General features: G+C 51.1%; 1 protein-coding gene across 3 annotated transcripts in view; it reads left to right on the top strand.

Moving 5' to 3' along the window:
• DMAP1 (DNA methyltransferase 1 associated protein 1) overlaps positions 1 to 18,525 on the top strand; it is a 44,660-nt gene that overhangs the window by 12,857 nt on the left and 13,278 nt on the right. For all 3 annotated transcript variants that reach the window (XM_050961179.1, XM_050961178.1, XM_050961177.1), the window contains exons 5-8: positions 4,840 to 4,998; positions 6,350 to 6,517; positions 8,128 to 8,313; positions 11,081 to 11,152. In XM_050961179.1, the coding sequence (XP_050817136.1) occupies positions 4,840 to 4,998; positions 6,350 to 6,517; positions 8,128 to 8,313; positions 11,081 to 11,152 (585 nt within the window). The remainder of the gene's footprint in view (positions 1 to 4,839; positions 4,999 to 6,349; positions 6,518 to 8,127; positions 8,314 to 11,080; positions 11,153 to 18,525) is intronic.

Genomic DNA, 18,525 nt, shown 5'->3' with positions numbered 1-18,525 from the left:
CTGCTGCTACCTGGCCCAGCGTTAGCGGGGATAAAACGCTTCGCCACTGGGTTGCACAGATATTGCTGAGGGCAGAGGACTGGCGAGACTCAGGATTGTTGGGTTCCGTTCCAGGCTCAGGAGGGGAGTGTGCTCTAGTGGGTACAGACTCCTTTGCCCATTGCCTCCCCAAGCTTGACCCCTTTTCCTGTCTCTTTTCCCCTTAAAGTCTTTTCATCACAGTCTCAGTCGTAGTTCCTCCTGCTTAGGCCCTTGTTTGATCTCTCTCCCTCCCTCCCTCCCTCCCACCAGGTTCTCCTTCCCCACTTGCTTCCAGACCCCTCTCCAATCTCAGTGCTCCCCCTCTGCTCAATTTCATGTCAGCCTGTTGAGCTCCATGCAAAAACCCCCACTAAGGAGCCAGGCAGCTGCATGGCCTGGGAACTGCCAGACTGGATCCGACCAGGGTCCATCCGGCCCAGTGTCCTGTCTCCAGCAGTGGCCGGTGCCAGACACTTTGGAGTTAAAAACCCGGCAGTGGGAGATTTGTAGAATAGCCTGCGGCTGTTCTTTTAATTATTTATCATTTATGCTGCAGCGGCACCGAGAGGCCAATCCAGTCAGGGCCCGATGGTGCTGAGTGCTGGGCAAAACATTAGTGAGTGACAGTCCCTGCCCCACAGGGAAGTTTTGTCCTGCCTCCTGCCGTTTAGTGGTCAGCTTATGCCATGAAACACAAAGGTTTCCCTCCCTGCCTTCGATCTGAGCTAAGGTGACTTGCCACTCTCAGTACCTATGTATGGGTTTAATGGGTCTTAGGATCCTGCTAGGCTCTCATCAGAGAGAGCTGGTGGAGGTGGGTTTCACAGATTGGTTCATTTGGTAAACAAGCTTTTCCTTTTTTCCATTTGAAATTTTCTGCCTTTCCCTTTACTTGAGTGTCTCCTCATTCCTGCATTGAGAGAGGGCGTCAAGGAGTGAACAGTGAAGTGTTACTTCTCAAGAAAGAGATTCATAGATTCTAGGGCTGGAAGGGACCTTGAGAGGTCATTGAGTCCAGTCCCCTGCCCTCATGGCAGGACCAAATACTGTCTAGACCATCCCTGATAGACATTTATCTAACCTACTCTTAAATATCTCCAGAGATGGAGATTCTGCAACCTCCCTAGGCAATTTATTCCAGTGTTTAACTACCCTGACAGTTAGGAACTTTTTCCTAATGTCCAACCTAAATCTCCCTTGCTGCAGTTTAAGCCCATTGCTTCTTGTTCTATCATTGGAGGCTAAGGTGAACAAGTTTTCTCCCTCCTCCTGATGACACCCTTTTAGATACCTGAAAACTGCTATCATGTCCCCTCTGTCTTCTCTTTTCCAAACTAAACAAACCCAGTTCCTTCAGCCTTCCTTCATAGGTCATGTTCTCTAGACCTTTAATCATTCTTGTTGCTCTTCTCTGGACCCTCTTCAATTTCTCCACATCTTTCTTGAAATGTAGTGCCCAGAACTGGACACAATACTCCAGTCGAGGTCTGACCAGCACAGAGTAGAGCGGAAGAATGACTTCTCGTGTCTTGCTCACAACAAACCTGTTAATGCATCCCAGAATCATGTTTACTTTTTTTTGCAACAGTATCACACTGTTGACTCATATTTAGCTTGTGTCCACTATGACCCCTAGATCCCTTTCTGCCGTACTCCTTCCTAGACAGTCTCTTCCCATTCTGTATGTGTGAAACTGATTGTTCCTTCCTAAGTGGAGTACTTTGATTTGTCTTTATTAAACTTCATCCTGTTTGGCTCAGACCATTTCTCCAATTTGTCAAGATCATTTTGAATTATGACCCTGTCCTCCAAAGCAGTTGCAATCCCTCCCAGTTTGGTATCATCTGCAAACTTAATAAGCGTACTTCCTATGCCAACATTTAAGTTGTTGATGAAGATATTGAACAGAGCCGGTCCCAGAGCCGGTCTTGGAGTCACTGTGCATAGTTCTCTGAAAACTTCCCCTCAATGCACAGCAGCGTTCAAGAAGGCTAATAGAAGATTAGGAAAGGGATAGAAAATAAAACACAAAAAATCACAATACAGTACCATGATATAAATCCATGGTACGCTCAGACCTTGAATACTGTGTCTAGTGCTGGTTGCACCATCTGAAAAGGGATATGGTGGAACTGGAGAAGTTTCAGAGAAGGGCAACAAAGATGATCCAGGGTGTGGAACAGGCTTCCATGTGAGGAGAGACTAAAGGGGTTAGGGCTGTTCATTTAGAAAAGAAGACAGCAAAGGGGGGATGTGATAATTGTCTATAAAATCATGACTGGTGTGGAAAAAGTGGATAGAGAAGTGTTATTTACCCTTTCTCTCAGTACAAAAACAAGGGATACCCAACGAAATGAATAGGGAGCAGGTTTAGTACAAACAAGAAGTACTATTTCACATCACACAATTAATCTGTGGAACTCATTGCTATGGGATGTTGTGATAGTCAGAAGTATAAGTGGATTCAAAAAAGAACTAGATGAATTCATGGAGGTTCCATCAGTGGGCATTATCCAAGATGGTCAGGGGTGCAACCCCATGCTCTGGGGACCCTGAACCTTTGACTGCCAGAAGCTGGAAGTGGAAGACAAGGGTGGGTCACTCCAGCTGCTCTGTTCTATTTGCTTCCCCTGAAACCCTGGTACTGGTCACTGTCAGAGAGATGGGACGCTGGGCTAGATGGACTATTAGTCTGACCTAGTGTGCCAGTTCTTATGTTCTCATTCGTCTCCTCTCTGAGCTAATCGTTCATAGCCTTTTCATCTACTCATTCTTGCTGCCCGCCTCTGAACCCCGTCTCCTTTCGCCGTCTCTCTGTTGAGACGGGTGACCAGAAGTGGAAACTGTTCCAGAGGAGTAGTAGCCCTAGTGGTTTCTAGGTCTGGAAGTGACCAAGACCTGAGTAATGCCCATGTCACAGTCTTCTTGCCATGCAGTGAGGAGGGAAAGCCTCGTTCGCAGCTGCTACTGATTGGAACTCCAGGAGAAGCCAAAAATCCAGCAGGGCTCTGTTGTATTTCTCCTCTCAGCACCACCGGGAGACAGGGCAGCAGACGGGGCACTGAGGCATGGACAGCCCGAGTGACTGGCCCAGGGTCACACAGGAAGTCTGGCAGAACCTGCATCTCCTATGTTGGCGCCCTGCCCATTGGCCATCCACCTTTGCAAAGGGTTTAGTGATTGGGCAGCCGTTGGCAGGACTGTTGAGCTGATTCACAAGGTGACCTCTGGGTACCAACAGCCGACCTTTGAGATGAGAGGCTCTGGGGCCCATTCCGAAATTGGTGGGCCAGCCAGTCTCTTCTCTGTTCCCCAGCCTGGTTTGGATTGGTAGTGCTGACCCGTTCCCAGCCCCTGTATCCTTTACACCCATGTAAACGATCCCACTGTCTGGGTGTCCCGTAAGCCATCTGAGGCAGTGCTCTCGCCCAGATTTCCATGGTTAAGAGATGCTTCTGAGTGCAGCGAGGTCTGCCCAGTGCACGGCCAGCTGACAGGCTGCCTCCCTGTGCCCAGGCAGACCCGTCACCCGTGAACAGAAGGGGTTGCCCCTCAGAGATGCTGCTCCGAGGTGTCTGGAGCTGGGACAGACACTGTATGCTTGGCCTGGGGCTCGACAGGGGATCTGGGCTTCCAGGGATGAGCGTGCTGCTCAGGTGCCTGGCACTGGGGGCCTATTAAAATGTGTCGGGGAGTATTTTTGTGAAGGCAAGAAGTTGCCATCTGGACTCCGGGGGTGGGCGTGTAGGGGGGTGGGAGTTAAGGGAGCAGCCCTTTCCCCAGGACGTAGGCTGTACTCTCACCCCAGTGCGTTACCATGTGTTGTGACTTCAGCCAGCTCTTCTGCTGCTCTCTGAGCATCCGCATGATGCCAATGATGTGCTGGTGTCCAGTGTCCAACCCTGTCAAAGCAGGTTGGGGGCTGAGCCCGGTGTTGGCTTTGTGCTCCCTGCCCTGACAGCGTTTGGGGACTAGGGAGTGAGGGCCACGCGCAAAGGGCCAGTGATGGTGGGGAAGAGAGCAGGTGGCGGCTGGGTTGGTGGCCCTTAGCTGCACCATGTCCAACCTTAGGGGGGGAATACAGGGCCAGGTGCTGGCTGTAGGAGGGGCTCACAGTCTGCTGGGGGGATATGACAGCACAGGAAGCTTCCTTGTTTGCCCAGGTGCCGCTGCTGGAGGGGAGGACGGACTGGGCTGGAAGGCCTTTGTGGAACAGGGAGGAGGGTAGCTGCAAACACAAGGTTGTTTGCTTTCAGCCTGTCAGGGCTTCCAGGCTAGGGCCCGGTGACCACTGCCTGGCCATGTCGTTCCCTCTCGGAGAGCAGCTGCTTCGCCTGAGAGGAGAACGATCCCAAGAACATAACGTATCTCAGAGAGGTCCCTCTTGGTTGTACACCTCCCCTTGGCTGGGGGCTGGTGGAAGGGAGACCACGCTGGGAGGCCTGGCCAGGTCTTCTGGACCTCTTGGTTCTTGGATACCATTGCAGTGGGCACACTGGAAATGCACAGGGATAATTACCAAATAAATCCTGGCGGGCTGGGGACGGAGGACCCCACGTGACCCCTTCCACTTGGCCCCAAAGCTCCATCGTGGCAGTGGCTGCCTTGGGGCATGGGGCACGTGAGTGTTCACAGGAGGTGCAGTTGGGGGGGGTAAGGGGGCCAGTTGGGCAAAGACTTACGACCCCCTTGCCTGTCTGTGCCCGGTGGTTTTGGTTTGCTCCATCCCTGCCACCTCTAGGGCAGTTTGAGAGAGGCCCCAGCTACTGTGGGGGCAGCCCAGCAAATGAGCCACCTCCCTTCTCGCTCTCTGTGCAGACAGTGCAGGTTCCTGTGTACTCGGAGCAGGAGTATCAGCTGTACCTGCATGACGACGCCTGGACCAAGGTGGAGACGGATCACCTCTTCGACCTCTCCCGCAGGTTCGATCTGCGCTTCGTGGTGATCCATGACCGCTACGACCACCAGCAGTTCAAGGTGAGCGCCGGGAACGTGCAGCCGGAAGGAGCAAATTACCCTTTGTATCAACTTAATTAGGGGAAAAGAATGTATCATTGGCACGGAGGAATATTGAATTTCCAGCACAGGGTATTACTGCTCGTTTTGTTTATAATTAAATCAGTTCCCTGTTGCATTTTATTGGGAAGTCAGAATCCCTTGAGAAAATTGTCCCTGCCAGGAAAACAACTCACCAGGCACTGAAAGAGAGGCAGGCTGAGCTAGTGGAATGTGCAGAGGCCTGGAGGTCAGGGCTCCTGGGTTTGAGTCTCACCTCTGAGCGGGAAGATCATGTAGTGTTCTGTGAATGACCAGCATCCTGGGTTCTTCTCCGGCTATTGCCGCTGACTTGCCCGAGTCTTTGTCAGACCTGTGAAGAAGGAGCAAGTTACCGAGCTGAGAATAGAACCCAGGTGCCCTGACTCTTAGCCCTCTCCACTGACTGCTAGCCCAGCCCATTTCCCTATGGGGTAAGGGAGCGTTCTGGGGGAAACGGAGTCACTGCCTGGTTCTGAAGCTTGTAACAGCCTGGGAGATGCTCTGCTGAAGGGCACAGTAGCAGGACAGAGTGTTCGCTTTATAACAAAGCACAAAGGGCGGTTGAGGCAGCCCGGGCTCTCCTTGCCCCGGTTCCAGCCAGGCAGTGGAACCAGGGGAACTGGTGCATCTTGCACCCCTGTGGCATGTTCTGTTCAGACCTCATTCGGTACAGTGCAGCGCAGAGAGTGAATCGCTAACACTCTTTGTCACGGGGTCCCAGGGCATTTGTCACGTGCTGCGTGTGAAAGCCAGGCCTGCGCCTGGGAGCTCAGACATCAGGCCCCATTGTCTGAGAACAGCTTTCTCTGGTGGGCCGCCAGGAGGAAGCTTTGGGTCCCTCCTGCATGTGCCAGGCTCTGGCGGCAGGAGAGAGAAACAGCAGCGCGACAGGGATAACACTGGCGACGTAGGGCCTGGAGGATCTGAAAGCACGTTATAAAGGAGGGACAGTATCCTCATCTCATGTTAGAAATAGGGAAACTGAGGCATGGAACAGGCGCTCTCCCAGTCACACCATGAGTCAGTGACTGTCAAGGCTGGAATCCAGGTCTCTTCACTTCCAGTCCTTTTTTGTAACCCTGAGACAGTAGCAGTGGCAGGCATGTAGTGAAGGGTGCTTAGAGCAGCGAGTGAGAACCTGCACAGACCTTCCCAGAAACTGGGCCAGTCAGGAGGGACAGGCCTCTCCACTCTCTGCCATTCCTTCTCCCTAGCCTTGCTTCTGGAGGCATGGTCTCCTTCCCCCAAAGGCCCTCTGGTAACGTTGTCCATTTTGTGGGCTATTCCACAGAAAAGGTCAGTGGAGGACCTGAAGGAACGGTACTACCACATCTGCGCCAAGCTGGCCAACGTCCGCTCTGCTCCGGGCACCGACCTGAAAATCCCCGTCTTTGATGCCGGCCACGAGAGACGTAGGAAGGAGCAGCTGGAGAGGCTGTACAACAGGACACCAGAGCAGGTAACTCAGCGGGAGTGCGGGAAGGCAGCCGGGCCTCCCCTTCCCAGACTGTCTCCACTGTCAATCTGTCACAGAGTTTGGGGGAGTCAGGGCCCTGCATCCCCCACTTCCTGCCATTCATTGGGACTCTCAGTCGGCCAGTAACACAGGTTTATTAGACGACAGGAACACAGTCCCAAGCAGGGTTTGTAGGTACAACCAGGACCCCTCAGCCAGGTCCCTCTGGGGGGCAAGGATCTTAGACCTCAGTTTCCTGGGCAAAGGTGTCGCCTCGCCCCACCCCCCCTTCCTGGCTCAAGTTACAGGCTCAGGTACCATCCCTCACCTAAAGTCACCCACTGGTCTCCCATCCCCCATACAGACAATTCCAGGTCAATCTACCCCACTCCCTGCTGCATCACACAATCGTACTTCCCCAGCGCAGCCCTGTAGGATTAGTGCTTACCTGTATTACTGTAGCACCTGTGGGCCCCAAGCATGCCTCAGGGTCCTGTTGTGCTAGGTGCAGCACAAACACAGCACAAAGATGTGGCTCCTGCCCTCCAGGGCATACAGTTTGTGTGTCTGACGAGTAACGGGTGGCTGCCCCAGACCGGCCGAGCACAGTGCGACCATGATTTGGCAGAAGGTTAGGGGGCAGGGAGAGAAGCAGGGTTATGATCTCTAGCAGCAGCTTCTTTGGGGCTCACCAGCTGAGAGAGCTGCTCTAACCCCGGCACAGGGTTCCAGCCTTTAGCACAGGTCATGGCCTGGGCCTTGTTTTCCTGGGTCTAAGGGCTGAAATGTAGTGAGATCCCTGGCAGACTCTGAACTCTCTCCAAGGGGCGCGTGTGCCGGGCTTCCCCACAGCTGCTCAGACTTCTGGGGAGTGCGGGCAGTATCTAGCCGTGACGGCAGCAGGCAGGAGTGGTGAATCCCGGGTTCTTTGGTCAGAGGGCTAGTCCTGCTGGAGTACACTGGGGACTGTAACGTTGCACATGTGGCTCCGATCTTCCTCTTTGGCTAATTAATGGTAGCTAGCTGCAGACGGTCCCAATGCTCCCAGGTTGGGAGCGGCCAGGCCGGCTCTTCTGTGTTCCCAGGGAGCTGGTGAGAGAGAGCAATCCCCTCCAGTTAATCACCCCACTTCCTACCCGTCAGTTTATCCCAGTCCTGCTGTGCTGCTAGTCTCCCTTGGCCCACGGGGTTTGGATCTGTCACCCATCAGTGCAGGTAGCAGGAGTCATTGGGGTGATGCACGGTGCTGTCCCCGCAGTACTTTTGTCCCCATGTTTGGCCAGGGAGCCCTATAGAACGTGTGTCACTGAGTTCTCTTCTTCAAGGAAAAACCAAGGGCTCAGGTTTGTCTGGGGAGTAACTTGGGCCCAGGCTGGGATCCAGCAGCCACCCGCTGGGCTCTGAACGCCTGCTGGAATTGCAGTGTTGGGTCCCTGGGCTGGGTGAGGCAAGGAAGCTACAACCTGGGTGCAGGGCCGGGTGCAAGGCCAGGTGCGGGGCCACTGGGCAGTGCAGGGCTGGCGTGGGAGCAGAGCTGTTGTCGGTAGGTGGCCCCCTTGCCTTGCTTTGCCGCCTGGGCTGCTCTAACTGCCTTTCCTCGCTCTGGCCGGCAGGTGGCAGAAGAGGAATATCTGATCCAGGAGCTGCGGAAAATTGAAGCCAGGAAGAAAGAGAGAGAGAAGAGAACCCAAGACCTGCAGAAACTCATCACCGCTGCCGACACCACCACCGAGCAGAGGCGAGCAGAGCGCAAGGCTCCCAAGAAGAAGCTGCCCCAGAAGAAAGAGACAGAGAAGCCTGTAAACATTTCTTGTCTTTGCTGTCCCTGGGTAACATTTATTCCCTGAGTTCTTCTCCCAGGTCCGGTCCCGCCCTGCCAGTGCCAGATGCTGGGCTTCAGCTGGGGCAGGGGGAAGCTGCTGTCTGGACCCAAAGATGGGTATATTTTCAGTAGCAATGTGGCCTAGAAACGAGGGAGCCCAGATTTGTGGGTTTCAATCCAGCTCTGCCATTGACCCGCTCTGTGGCTTTGGGCAGTTGGCTCCCCTTTTTTGTGCCTCAGTTTCCCCAGGTAAGATGGAGGTGATGCTCCTTACTCTCCTCCCAGGAGGTGCCCTGACGCTGACTCAGTTTCATGGTTGTGAAATGCTAGGGGTTATATGAACTATGAAATCGCGCTGAACTGATGGTGCCAGCTAGCCGAGCCACCCGAATGCTGGGAATTGGTGCTCCACTGCATTTTGAGCAGTGGGCACATTGTGCCGCTGTCCGCAACCAGGACTGTTCTCATCTAGCTGAAGCAGGGTGGGTGGAGGGAAGAGAAAGGCACTGCTGGCTGTTGTTGCTTCATGGTGCTTGCCCAGCTACTCACCAGGCACCTTCAAAAAGGGGTCTCTGGGCCATGACTAAAGTGACCCAAAAAGCAAGGGCACTGTGGTGTGAGCTTCCCTTGGCTGGCAGAGCACAGCCACCCACTGTCTGAGCATCCTGCGTTCTAGGGGAGAGAACCCAGAAGTGGTGGGAGCAGAACAGGGTTGGTGTTTAAAGCTCCCAGCTGGTTTGGTCTGCGTCCCCCTGAGTGCCTGCTGTGGGCTGGCGTCTGGCTGCATGTACGTCCCCAGGTACGTGTGGCAGGGCAGGCAGGGAGGCGGTTTCTGTTGTTACATGAGCGTCATTTCAACCATGACAGAGTCCATTAGGAGTCAATTACCAACTCTAGCAGGGAAATGTTAACAAAAATTGCATTTTAACTAAGAATTTGAATTGAGAGCTGCATCAGCATCATTCCAACAAAGGAAAATCATTTACCAAAGAGTCAATTGAGGTTGAAGCGTTTACAGCTTGCACAGGCCTGCGAGGCAGGAGAACCCCTTTAATTGCGTATGCATTCAGCGCAGTCAGAGCTGACTCGGTTGAGCAAGAGCCGTAGTTTTCTCCCCGCTGCCCCAGGTGGCCTGGCTGAGGGCCACGCTGTGTGAAATGGAGCAGGGCACATTGTCCTGAATGTGTTCTGGAGACTACAGATCCCCTACCCACTGTGCTCCTACCAGAGATTAAAGTGCCTGGTAAAACTTGCTGGGTTTGTTTGGCCACCCCTGTATTTAGAGATGACAGTGCCTGGGGCCTTTAGGGATTGATGATTTGCCCTGTGTTACCCAGTTATTGGGTCAAATATTCCCTGCTCAGGGCTAGCTGTGAGTGCTGTTACTGCCTGGGCGGCCCATTGTCTGGGCAGCACAGTGCTGGGCTGGCCAGGCAGGAGCAAGAGGTGAGATGCTTTGTACAGCACATGTCAGAGTTCTGACTCGGGTGGTGACTGTTAGCAGGAAACCCGGGGAGCTGAGTCGCTGTTCTTGTAGTTTCACTCCGGGAACAATAGGAACAGCAAACCGGAGAGCCTCTGAGAAATGACATTAGACAGCAGCATGACTGATTGTGTGGCCGGAGCAGCCAGGACTTCGAGGTGGCTTTTCCTTTGGGGGAGCCACAGAGAGAGACGGTTGACAGGGAAAGCACAGAAACTACCAGATCATATCCTGCAGGTGTATCTCCCATCGAGCCTTAGTGGGTCCCTTAGGGTTGTGTCTCACTTGTTCGCTCCAGAGGGCCTAGCAGATTGTATATCTGGGAACCATGCGCCTGCTAGTGAAATGCAGTTGCCTCCAGCATAGAAATGTAGCTGCTGTCTGTGGAAATGACTCAGTACCCTGGTGACTTTCAGGGGAGAGAGGAGAGATTTCTCCAGCTGAATCTCCAGGGGGAATTGAAGGGAAGTAGAATACAGCTCTGGAGCTTGTTTCCTGGGCAGAAAGGGTGAAAGCCCAACATGAAAAGATTTTGCAGGTATTTTATTCCCACTAGTATCTTCAGGTTGGTGTAGCTGTCGTTTAAAAAGGCTGTTCACCCAATGCTCTGATCAGTCGCACAGCATTCTGCAGGGTTGCACTTTAAAAAACACCCCCAACCAAACTTCTGCTGAATCAGGTGCCCTGCTTGCCAGTGAGCAGCTTCCAAGCACTACAGGGAGGCAAGCTGTAGTCAGAGCGTGAGGAGGGAAAGGGAGAGCTGCGAATGAATGACTGAATACATGGTAAAATGCAGGCCTCAATCAAGGAGAACAGTCCATATTACAGAGAGAGCCACATGAAGCTGCTCGGAGCTGTACAAATCATAGACTGCCTGGCTCTTGCCCCATAGGGCTCGCAGTGGAAAGGCCAGATCCTGTGAGTGCTGAGTGCCTTCAGCTGCTGAGTTGGGCCTTAAATTAGACCAGGGTAATGTGGCCACATTCACCCATTGGGCGTGCGTTAGTTGGGGTTCACGCTCTCATGTGGTGGCTGGCTGACTCAGTGGAAAGCATTGCCCAAAGGTGGCCTTGTTTTTTCCAAAGATGTCTTGGAGCTGAGTATTTTCCTCAGTGGTTTCTATGGGGTTTGCTTGGGATTTTCCTTTCCCTTAGCTCTGGCAGGTGGCTGTGTGTCAGGAACTGGTGTTTCCCCTTCAGATAGCCTCTGTGTCACCCTGTGCGTTTCCTCCGTCAACACATCCTGTCTCAATCTCTTTCAGGCTGTTCCGGAGACTGCTGGCATCAAGTTTCCCGACTTCAAATCTGCAGGTGTTACACTGCGGAGCCAGAGGGTAGGCTGCTGCCCTGGCCCTTTGGGGCCGCTGTTCATATCTTTCTCCTTGTCTCTACTCCTATCCGTTCTCCTTTTACAGCTGTGGAAAATCAAGATCCTGCCTCTAAAGTAAGCAGAGTCTGGTCTCCAGCAGCAGTGTGGGCTGTAGCCAGGACCGCTGGCTGTGTTGGAGCGCTAGGCCAGCTCTGCTTTGCATTATAAAGTCAAATGCCCTCTTGTATGCGAACGCCTATGACTGGTAGTCGTCACCTGAGCAGTCAGACCCACCCAGCAAAGCCGAGGGGAGCTGCCTGGCCCAAACAGAGCCTGTAGCCAGATGTAATACGCCTCTTAGAGTGTAGATGTTAATGGATTGTTGTGAGGTGGCTTTAAAGGCAGATTCTCCCGTTGTGACTTGCACACATTGGTCCATCACAGGTACATTTTTTTAATTTCACTAAATATTGGTTTGGAAAGCCCCAGGTGCCTGATTTCCCCGCAGGGTGAGCAAGTAGTAAACCCTTACGTTGTTTTGTGTGCAAGAGTTGACATCTGTCTCCTAGCAAGAGGCGGGGGAGTATTGATCCAGGTAACCCACCTGTGTGACTGACTGTTCTCCGGGACCTCGATATCAGCCTTACAAAATCCCGTTTGCTGGGAAAAGAGCATCTTTTTGTACAGGCAAGTAAAAAGCACCCTTAGTTACTTTATTGTTGTCATGGTGATGGTGGGCAGGCAGATATTTTGTCTAGCCTGGTAAATTTTCTGGTCTGCTTCAGGGGATGCTCCGTGGATGTGAGGAGATGTTCAGCCCCTGCACAAAATGCAGTGGGAAGCAGAGAGCAGTCTCTGGGGAATCATACCGGCTGGGCCCACGGGCTGTGTGTGTGTTAGCTGTGGCCTTGCTCAGGCAGGCTACTGTGGAGTGCAAGCTGTGGCAATCCCATTTCTTGAGGAGCTGCCACTGCCCTCAGCTTTGCAATGTGGTCGGGTGGGCACTGTCTCTGGTACGTGGGCTCTGGGGCGGCGATACACGTGTGAAGATTCATGGAGACACGGCAGATGCGTTCTCCGGCACTAAGATACATAGAGCCATTTACAGAGATTGAGCTGGATTTTGAAAACTAATAAGGGGTGTCTGGATTTTTTTTTTTTTAACTGGAAGCAAAGCTGAGCAACAACATGTCGGTGGCGGAACCATCTGGCAGAGCCAGCAGCTTCCTTCTGGCCACATAGCTGGCTGGGAGTGCTGTGGGCTCTGGCTGTGCAGCGCAGTCTAGAGGAACGGGCGGAACGTGGCAGTTGGGAATTTCTGAATCCTGATTCCAGCTTCTTTTGCTGCCTTCGCCTACTCACTTGAACCTCTTTGGTTGAGTTTTCCTGTGTGTAAAATGGGCCTAAGAGGCTCCCCCCCTCCCTTGGGAGGGCTGAGGATTCACGAGCGGAAGTGCATGTGGTGCTTTTGAACTATACGGCGCTGTAGCAGTGCCAAGCAGCATGGACATAGAATTGCACATTCTGCTGATCTGCTCTGTACACCGCTCTCAGCCAGGCCCCGGACCCATCCCACAGCACGAAAATGACAAAGGGAAGCAGCCGCTCTGGTGCGAGGGGTGGCGTTCATTACAAAGCACTCAAAGCTCCAGTATTTACTGTCACGGCTGGGTGTAAGGAATTTGCCCCTGGGCCTCTTGCTTGGTCAGCCTGTCTGCTCCTGCACAATTCTGTAAGAAGAGCTGTATCACACCTAGGCGTTGTTGTTTGCAGTCAGGTGTATCTTTTATGTTATGTTTTATTAGGCACTAGTTGCTACTCCACAGTTGAGGCTAAGTTGAATTGTTCACTCAGTCCAGGGATTCAACTTCTTTGTTTTGTGTGAAAAATGCCCCGATCCTCCTCAATGGAATGCTTAGAATTCATCTGTTAATTGAAACTAATTGTTTAGTTACTTAAAATTATTGTTAACCTGGCCCTTGAAGAACGTTAGTCTCCAGTGTTGGATTTGATTTGTCTTTAGTGGTCGTAATAATAGAATGACACAGACTTTTCAAACTTCCCATCTAGTTGAAGCTCACAGAAGTCTTGTGCATCACTTGCACATAAAGACGTTTGTTTTAGGATCAGTGGTCACTTATTGCCATTATTCTTCGTAGCTGATCGTTTCTCCTTCTGCAGAGGTGAGGAATAATCGTCAGGGAATCCCACCAGCTGCCTTCATTCGCAATGGCTGCAAGCCCCTATTGTTCTCAGTGGGACGGAGGCCATAGGCAGGGATGGCCTCCTGTCACCTGCTCCTCTCAGAGTTCCTTGCTGCTTCCTGACATCTCCATGAGGCAGCCTCAGTGGCCGTGTTAAAGAGGGTGTCCTAACTGAGGGCAGCCTGTAGCATCAGTCCCATTGAGAACAGCTGGAGCGGGTGGACATTTTGAAAGAGGGCAATTTGTTGTGAGTTCCTTGGAAGGGGATTTTAGGCTGCAGAGGAAACGAAGCATTGGTGGAGTGAGTGCAGGGAGAAGTGGGGAGACAGGAGGGAAGGAAACGGGGGTGTGGGGTGTGCGATGCTATGAGAGAAAAGAAGGAAAAATAGAATATGCTTTAAAAATCCTTGGACTCTTCTCCGGCCCCAAAGCGCTGACGAGTTTTAACCCTGATCATATGGTTATAATACATGGTGTCGCTGCAGGGCAGAGTTAAGGTGGTTTGGGTGTCATAACGTAGGGATTTGGATTGCTTTCAAGCTTAACCTCAAACTCTGAATTTCCTGGGTTTGTTGTGCTTGGTTTGGGGATAATTACATTTCTGTAATGGGTTTTACTCTGAACGGTTTATCTACTCTCTCAGCCTTAACTCCCCAGAACAGTTTTGTCTGAGAGCAGTGAGTTGTTACTTTCATGCGGCAGCGGGCCCTCGGTAACAGAGCACTTGGCCACGGGAAAGGAGGAAGGGTGGGAGCGTGCATCCCTGTCCCATGTGCTGGGGGACCGAGTTGGTGCTATTCTTCTCTTCTTGAGTGTGTGTGGGAGGGGGCCAGATGGCTGGAAGAGAAAGAATTAAGTATCGTCTCCTTTGGGGACAAAGCCAAACCCTGGGCTGAAAAGGAGTTCTCTGAGTGCTCAGATCCACAGAATGCACCGAGGGACACTCGAGCTTGCTCGTTTAGTTCACAGCCGGGCACTTCCCGCCAACTGAGGCTTCCAGCCAGCAAGCTGACTTGCTACCCGCTAACTAGAATCTTGTAGACAAATTGCCGGTCAGGCCAATTAAAAAAGAAATAGAGGAAGGAAAACTTTGAACACAGCTTTAGTTCCCATTGATTCAAATATTCGCCCTCGCTGGCTTTTAAATATTTACTAGCCAGCTGAGCATTTTTTAGCACTGATTAATGAGTTACAATTTACTGTGGTTGGTTTTTTTCTTTGGGGCAGGGTTTGCCACAGCTCCAAGATGAATGAGGTTTCCCGTGAAGGATCGGGGCGGGGGAGGGGGTTTGCATGCGTGTCTTTTAAAATGTTTATTCTTCATATTTGATCTGACCCACAATTAAATGGCCAAGCACGTTGCCTGTCTACTCTCCATCAGAGGGTCCTGACTCTGCTCCTTGCCTGACATTAATGCAAACCCAGACCTCATCAGCTGCTAACATGTGAAACATCTGTCTCCTCTCCCTTGATCAATATCATCCCTTCAGAGCCTGGGCTTGCAAAGCAGTGACATAAAATATCAGTTATATTTATTTGGATTTGATAAATTTAATTACTTGAAGCAATTAATAATTTATTTGTTTAGTATTGATTGCACTCCAAGGCATCTTGGTAAGATAAGCTGATGGTAATCAGCACATCCGTATCAGGCAGGAAAGCATATGTTTCCAAGCCTGATACTTCCTATGGATTAGATAGCTGAAATGTTCCTGTTGCTTCTCCTGGAACCTCTCCTGTAGGGAAATCTCTGGGTGCAAATCCTGTCTGCACACCACAGTAGACTTGGGTATGAGACGTTACTCTTCAGAGGGGAAAAATGCAGCCTGGACCTGGTGCTTTGATGGGTTGTTGGTTTGAATTTGTGGTTTTCACATTATCTGTGAGAGCTGAGGGCCTGAGCAAGTTATGTAGGTTGATCCAAATTCATGCCTGTGGAATGTGCCAGTGGGTGTATTATATTACTCCTGAGGGCATTCTGCGCCGAAACATCAACAATTCTCTGTGTAATATTTTAAAATTCTGCAAGTTTTATTTGTCAATAAATAAATGCAGAGGCTCCAGCATGGCAGTGGGGAGCACAGGCCACTGGCTGTACAAAGGTGGGAGATCACTCTGCAGCCTCCCCACACCCTACCCCTGGGACCCAGACTCAGTGGTGAGGCTGCACCCAACCCTGACACAGCGCACGTGTGGGGCAGGTAGGTTCAATCAGGCAGGATCCAAGTGTGGAGGGGCTCAGTGCGGGGGGATCCAGGTGCGGGGTGAGAGGATTTTGCGTGTGACAATCTGAGTGCAGGCAGCTCAGTGGGGGGTCAAGGTGTGGAGGGGATCTGGATGCACAGAGGTTTGATGGGGGGGGTTTCCATGTACAGAGGCTATGGGACTCTGCAGGGGCTTCCAGGTGAAAGTGATTGTGGCTCAGCACAGGGGTCTGGGTATGGGGGATTCAGCAGGGTGCAGGGAGATGGAGCTCGTCAGGGTGGGGGTTTGAGTGCAGAGAGCTCAGTCGGGGTGGTCTGGGTGCAGGTCCGGAGGCAGGGGGTCTGGGTGCTGGGGGAGTGGGGCTTGGTAAGTTGGCGGTCTGGGTGCAGCGGGTTGGGGGGGTCAATAGCATGGGGGTCTGGATGTGGGGACTCAGGAATGTGCATGGGGTGGGGCTTGTCAGGATGGGGGTTTGAGTGCAGGGAGCTCAGTGGGGGAGGTCTGGGTGCAGGGGGACTCCAGATGCAGAGGTTGTGGTTCAGTGGGGTTTGGGAATGGAGGGCTAGGTGGGTTCTGGCTGTATGGGGTGATGCTTGGCGGGGGTGTCTGTGTATGGGAGGTCCAGATGCATGGGGGTTGGGTGGATGGAGGAGCAGCCGCCCGCATAGTCACCCCTCCGCCCACAGGGGGTGGGTCTGACGCAGCTCCAGCCACACCTTGCAGGGGAAGAGGAAGTCCTGTTGTCCTCTGCCTCCAGCCCAGCCAGGACTAGCAGCTGATCCCTGGCTCAGGGTAGGAGCCCATGGCTGGTGTGTCCCCAGCCCTGCAGTGATTTATCTCTGTCAGCTGCTCTGGGGTCCTGAAACGATGTACCTGCACAGCTAGGGAGTGGTTTGTAACTGCACTTGCAGGTTTCCTTTGCTTCCATGTCAGAGAGTCATTTTCCTGCGGGGAAGCAAGGAAATCTGCGGGGGACGTGAATTCTGTCCATGCAGTGACGCAGATTTCCCCCAGGCGTAATATTTATCTATAGCATGACTAGTTAGGGATGTGTGGGAGTGCGCAGGCATTCTTAATACCTGTATGTCTAGAAAATGTACCCGAATGTAACAATAAGGAGTGGAAAGTTTGGGAGGTTTTTTTTTCTTGAAGAGGTGTTAAAGGGATGGGCTTGAGAAGGTAGAGCAAGTGCTTCTGTTCATCTTTGCTCCAAATACAAGAGTGGGAGGGACAGCCAATGAAATTGAAAGGCAGCCAGTTTCAAAGTGCTAAAAGGAAATATGAAAAGGGTTGAATGTTATGTGGATAATGAGATCACACAGTTACAATAGCAAGGATTAAAACAACATGGAACTGATATACACATTCCTGCTTCAGGGTCAGGCAATCTAGAACTGGCAAGGTCTGGCCCTGACATGTTAGGCAGAATAACATCCTACTGCAAGTTTTGTTGTGTCTGCCTCTGAAGCATCAGGTACCAACCCATGTCAGAGACTAATGGATCACTGGCCTGATCCAGGCTGGCAGTTCCTGTGTTGAAGTCAAGAATTGCCAAGTTAAGGCTGAGTGTGCAGCTGTAACCCTGTTGTGCACATTCATTGTGATAGTCTTTTGCGTCATGATCACGTTATTTCTCAGATAACGATTGCTTTGTTTCAACCTTAGGTACAAGTCTGTAGCATCTTGTACTATATATTTTTATTCTTACAGTAAGAATACATAGTATACATCTCTTCTCCATTTTGGGGTACATGATGAGTTATTTACAAAGTATTCTTTATGTTAATAATGTAGTCACCAGAAGTATTGTACGTTGAAACAAAACATTTCCTTTGGAGATAGTTATACTAGTGCCGTTTTCTAATTGATTGTAGTTACTCAGCCCATGGATCAGGGCAATGCAGTGTCATCCATCTCAAAGGATATTTTTTTATTTCTTGTTTTTTTTTTTATCTCTTATTTGGAAGCTTAGCTAACTTCCTCTTTCCTTGGTTCCGAGTCTCTCTCTCACCCTTGAGAAAGATTTTACAATCTCCTAAAGGAAATCTCTCTAGTAAAACCCCTTCTTTCATTTCTAGAAGAATTTGTTTTGTACAGAATTTATACTTTTTCACTGCTGATTTGAAAGTTAGCAGTAGATTTACCTTCAAGCCAAGTGAGCTGTAAAATAATCCTTTCTGTAAATCAGCATTCCCAAGTTTGTTTCTAAGAACATTAGTATATTGGAAAGTGTGTACCCTAGGTGGTATTGTATTGAGCATCACCGATACTGATGCTTAGCTACTGAGTGTTCATACTGTAATTTAATTGTAAACCATCCGATGTGCCAACAGAGAATACAGATGACATGCAAATATGTTTTGCTGTTGTCTCCTCATTTAAATGACCTTCCTGAACTCTGTTATTCTGGCTCACAGACATCACTGTGCAGAACGACAGGATTCTGCACGGTGGATCTGAGGCTGTACGGGGGAAAAGAGGGTCGTTTTATTTGAGAAATAGAATGCAATTGTGTAATTAAAACCTTATAATGTATGCACACAAGGAGCCCGAGGTCAGATTGTACATTCAGTCTTCATTTCCTCCCTTCTCGAGTTTAAATGCTCACTCCCATAATTGTACATTTTTGTATTTTAATTTCCCTGTTGTTTAAAATTCCAGATCTGCTAGGCTCCTCCTGTGGTTCTTTCAAGCTGTAGGAGAGAGGGAGCTACCTGCTTCTGCACGCCAGGAGAGAGGTTGCCCTTATGCCTCCTCCTTCGCCACCCAGGACAAAAGAGCATTACTTCTGCACAGCTTTGGGCTCCCTTCTCCTGCAAACCTCCAGGCTCTGCAGGAGTAGAAAGACATCAGCACAGAACTCATTCTCACACGGAAAGCCGGCTACAGAGAAAGTTTTCTGCATTGAAAACCTTCTTTGTGGAGGCTAGCTGCAGTGCTAATGAGGGCCCAGTGTCTGTCAGCATTACGAGCGTGTATGCACACAACT

This window comes from Gopherus flavomarginatus, chromosome 7, assembly GCF_025201925.1.
Source record: "Gopherus flavomarginatus isolate rGopFla2 chromosome 7, rGopFla2.mat.asm, whole genome shotgun sequence".
Classification (NCBI taxonomy): domain Eukaryota; kingdom Metazoa; phylum Chordata; order Testudines; family Testudinidae; genus Gopherus; species Gopherus flavomarginatus.
The sequence above is the reverse complement of the archived record's forward strand: the minus strand, read 5'-3'. Positions and strand labels throughout refer to the sequence as shown.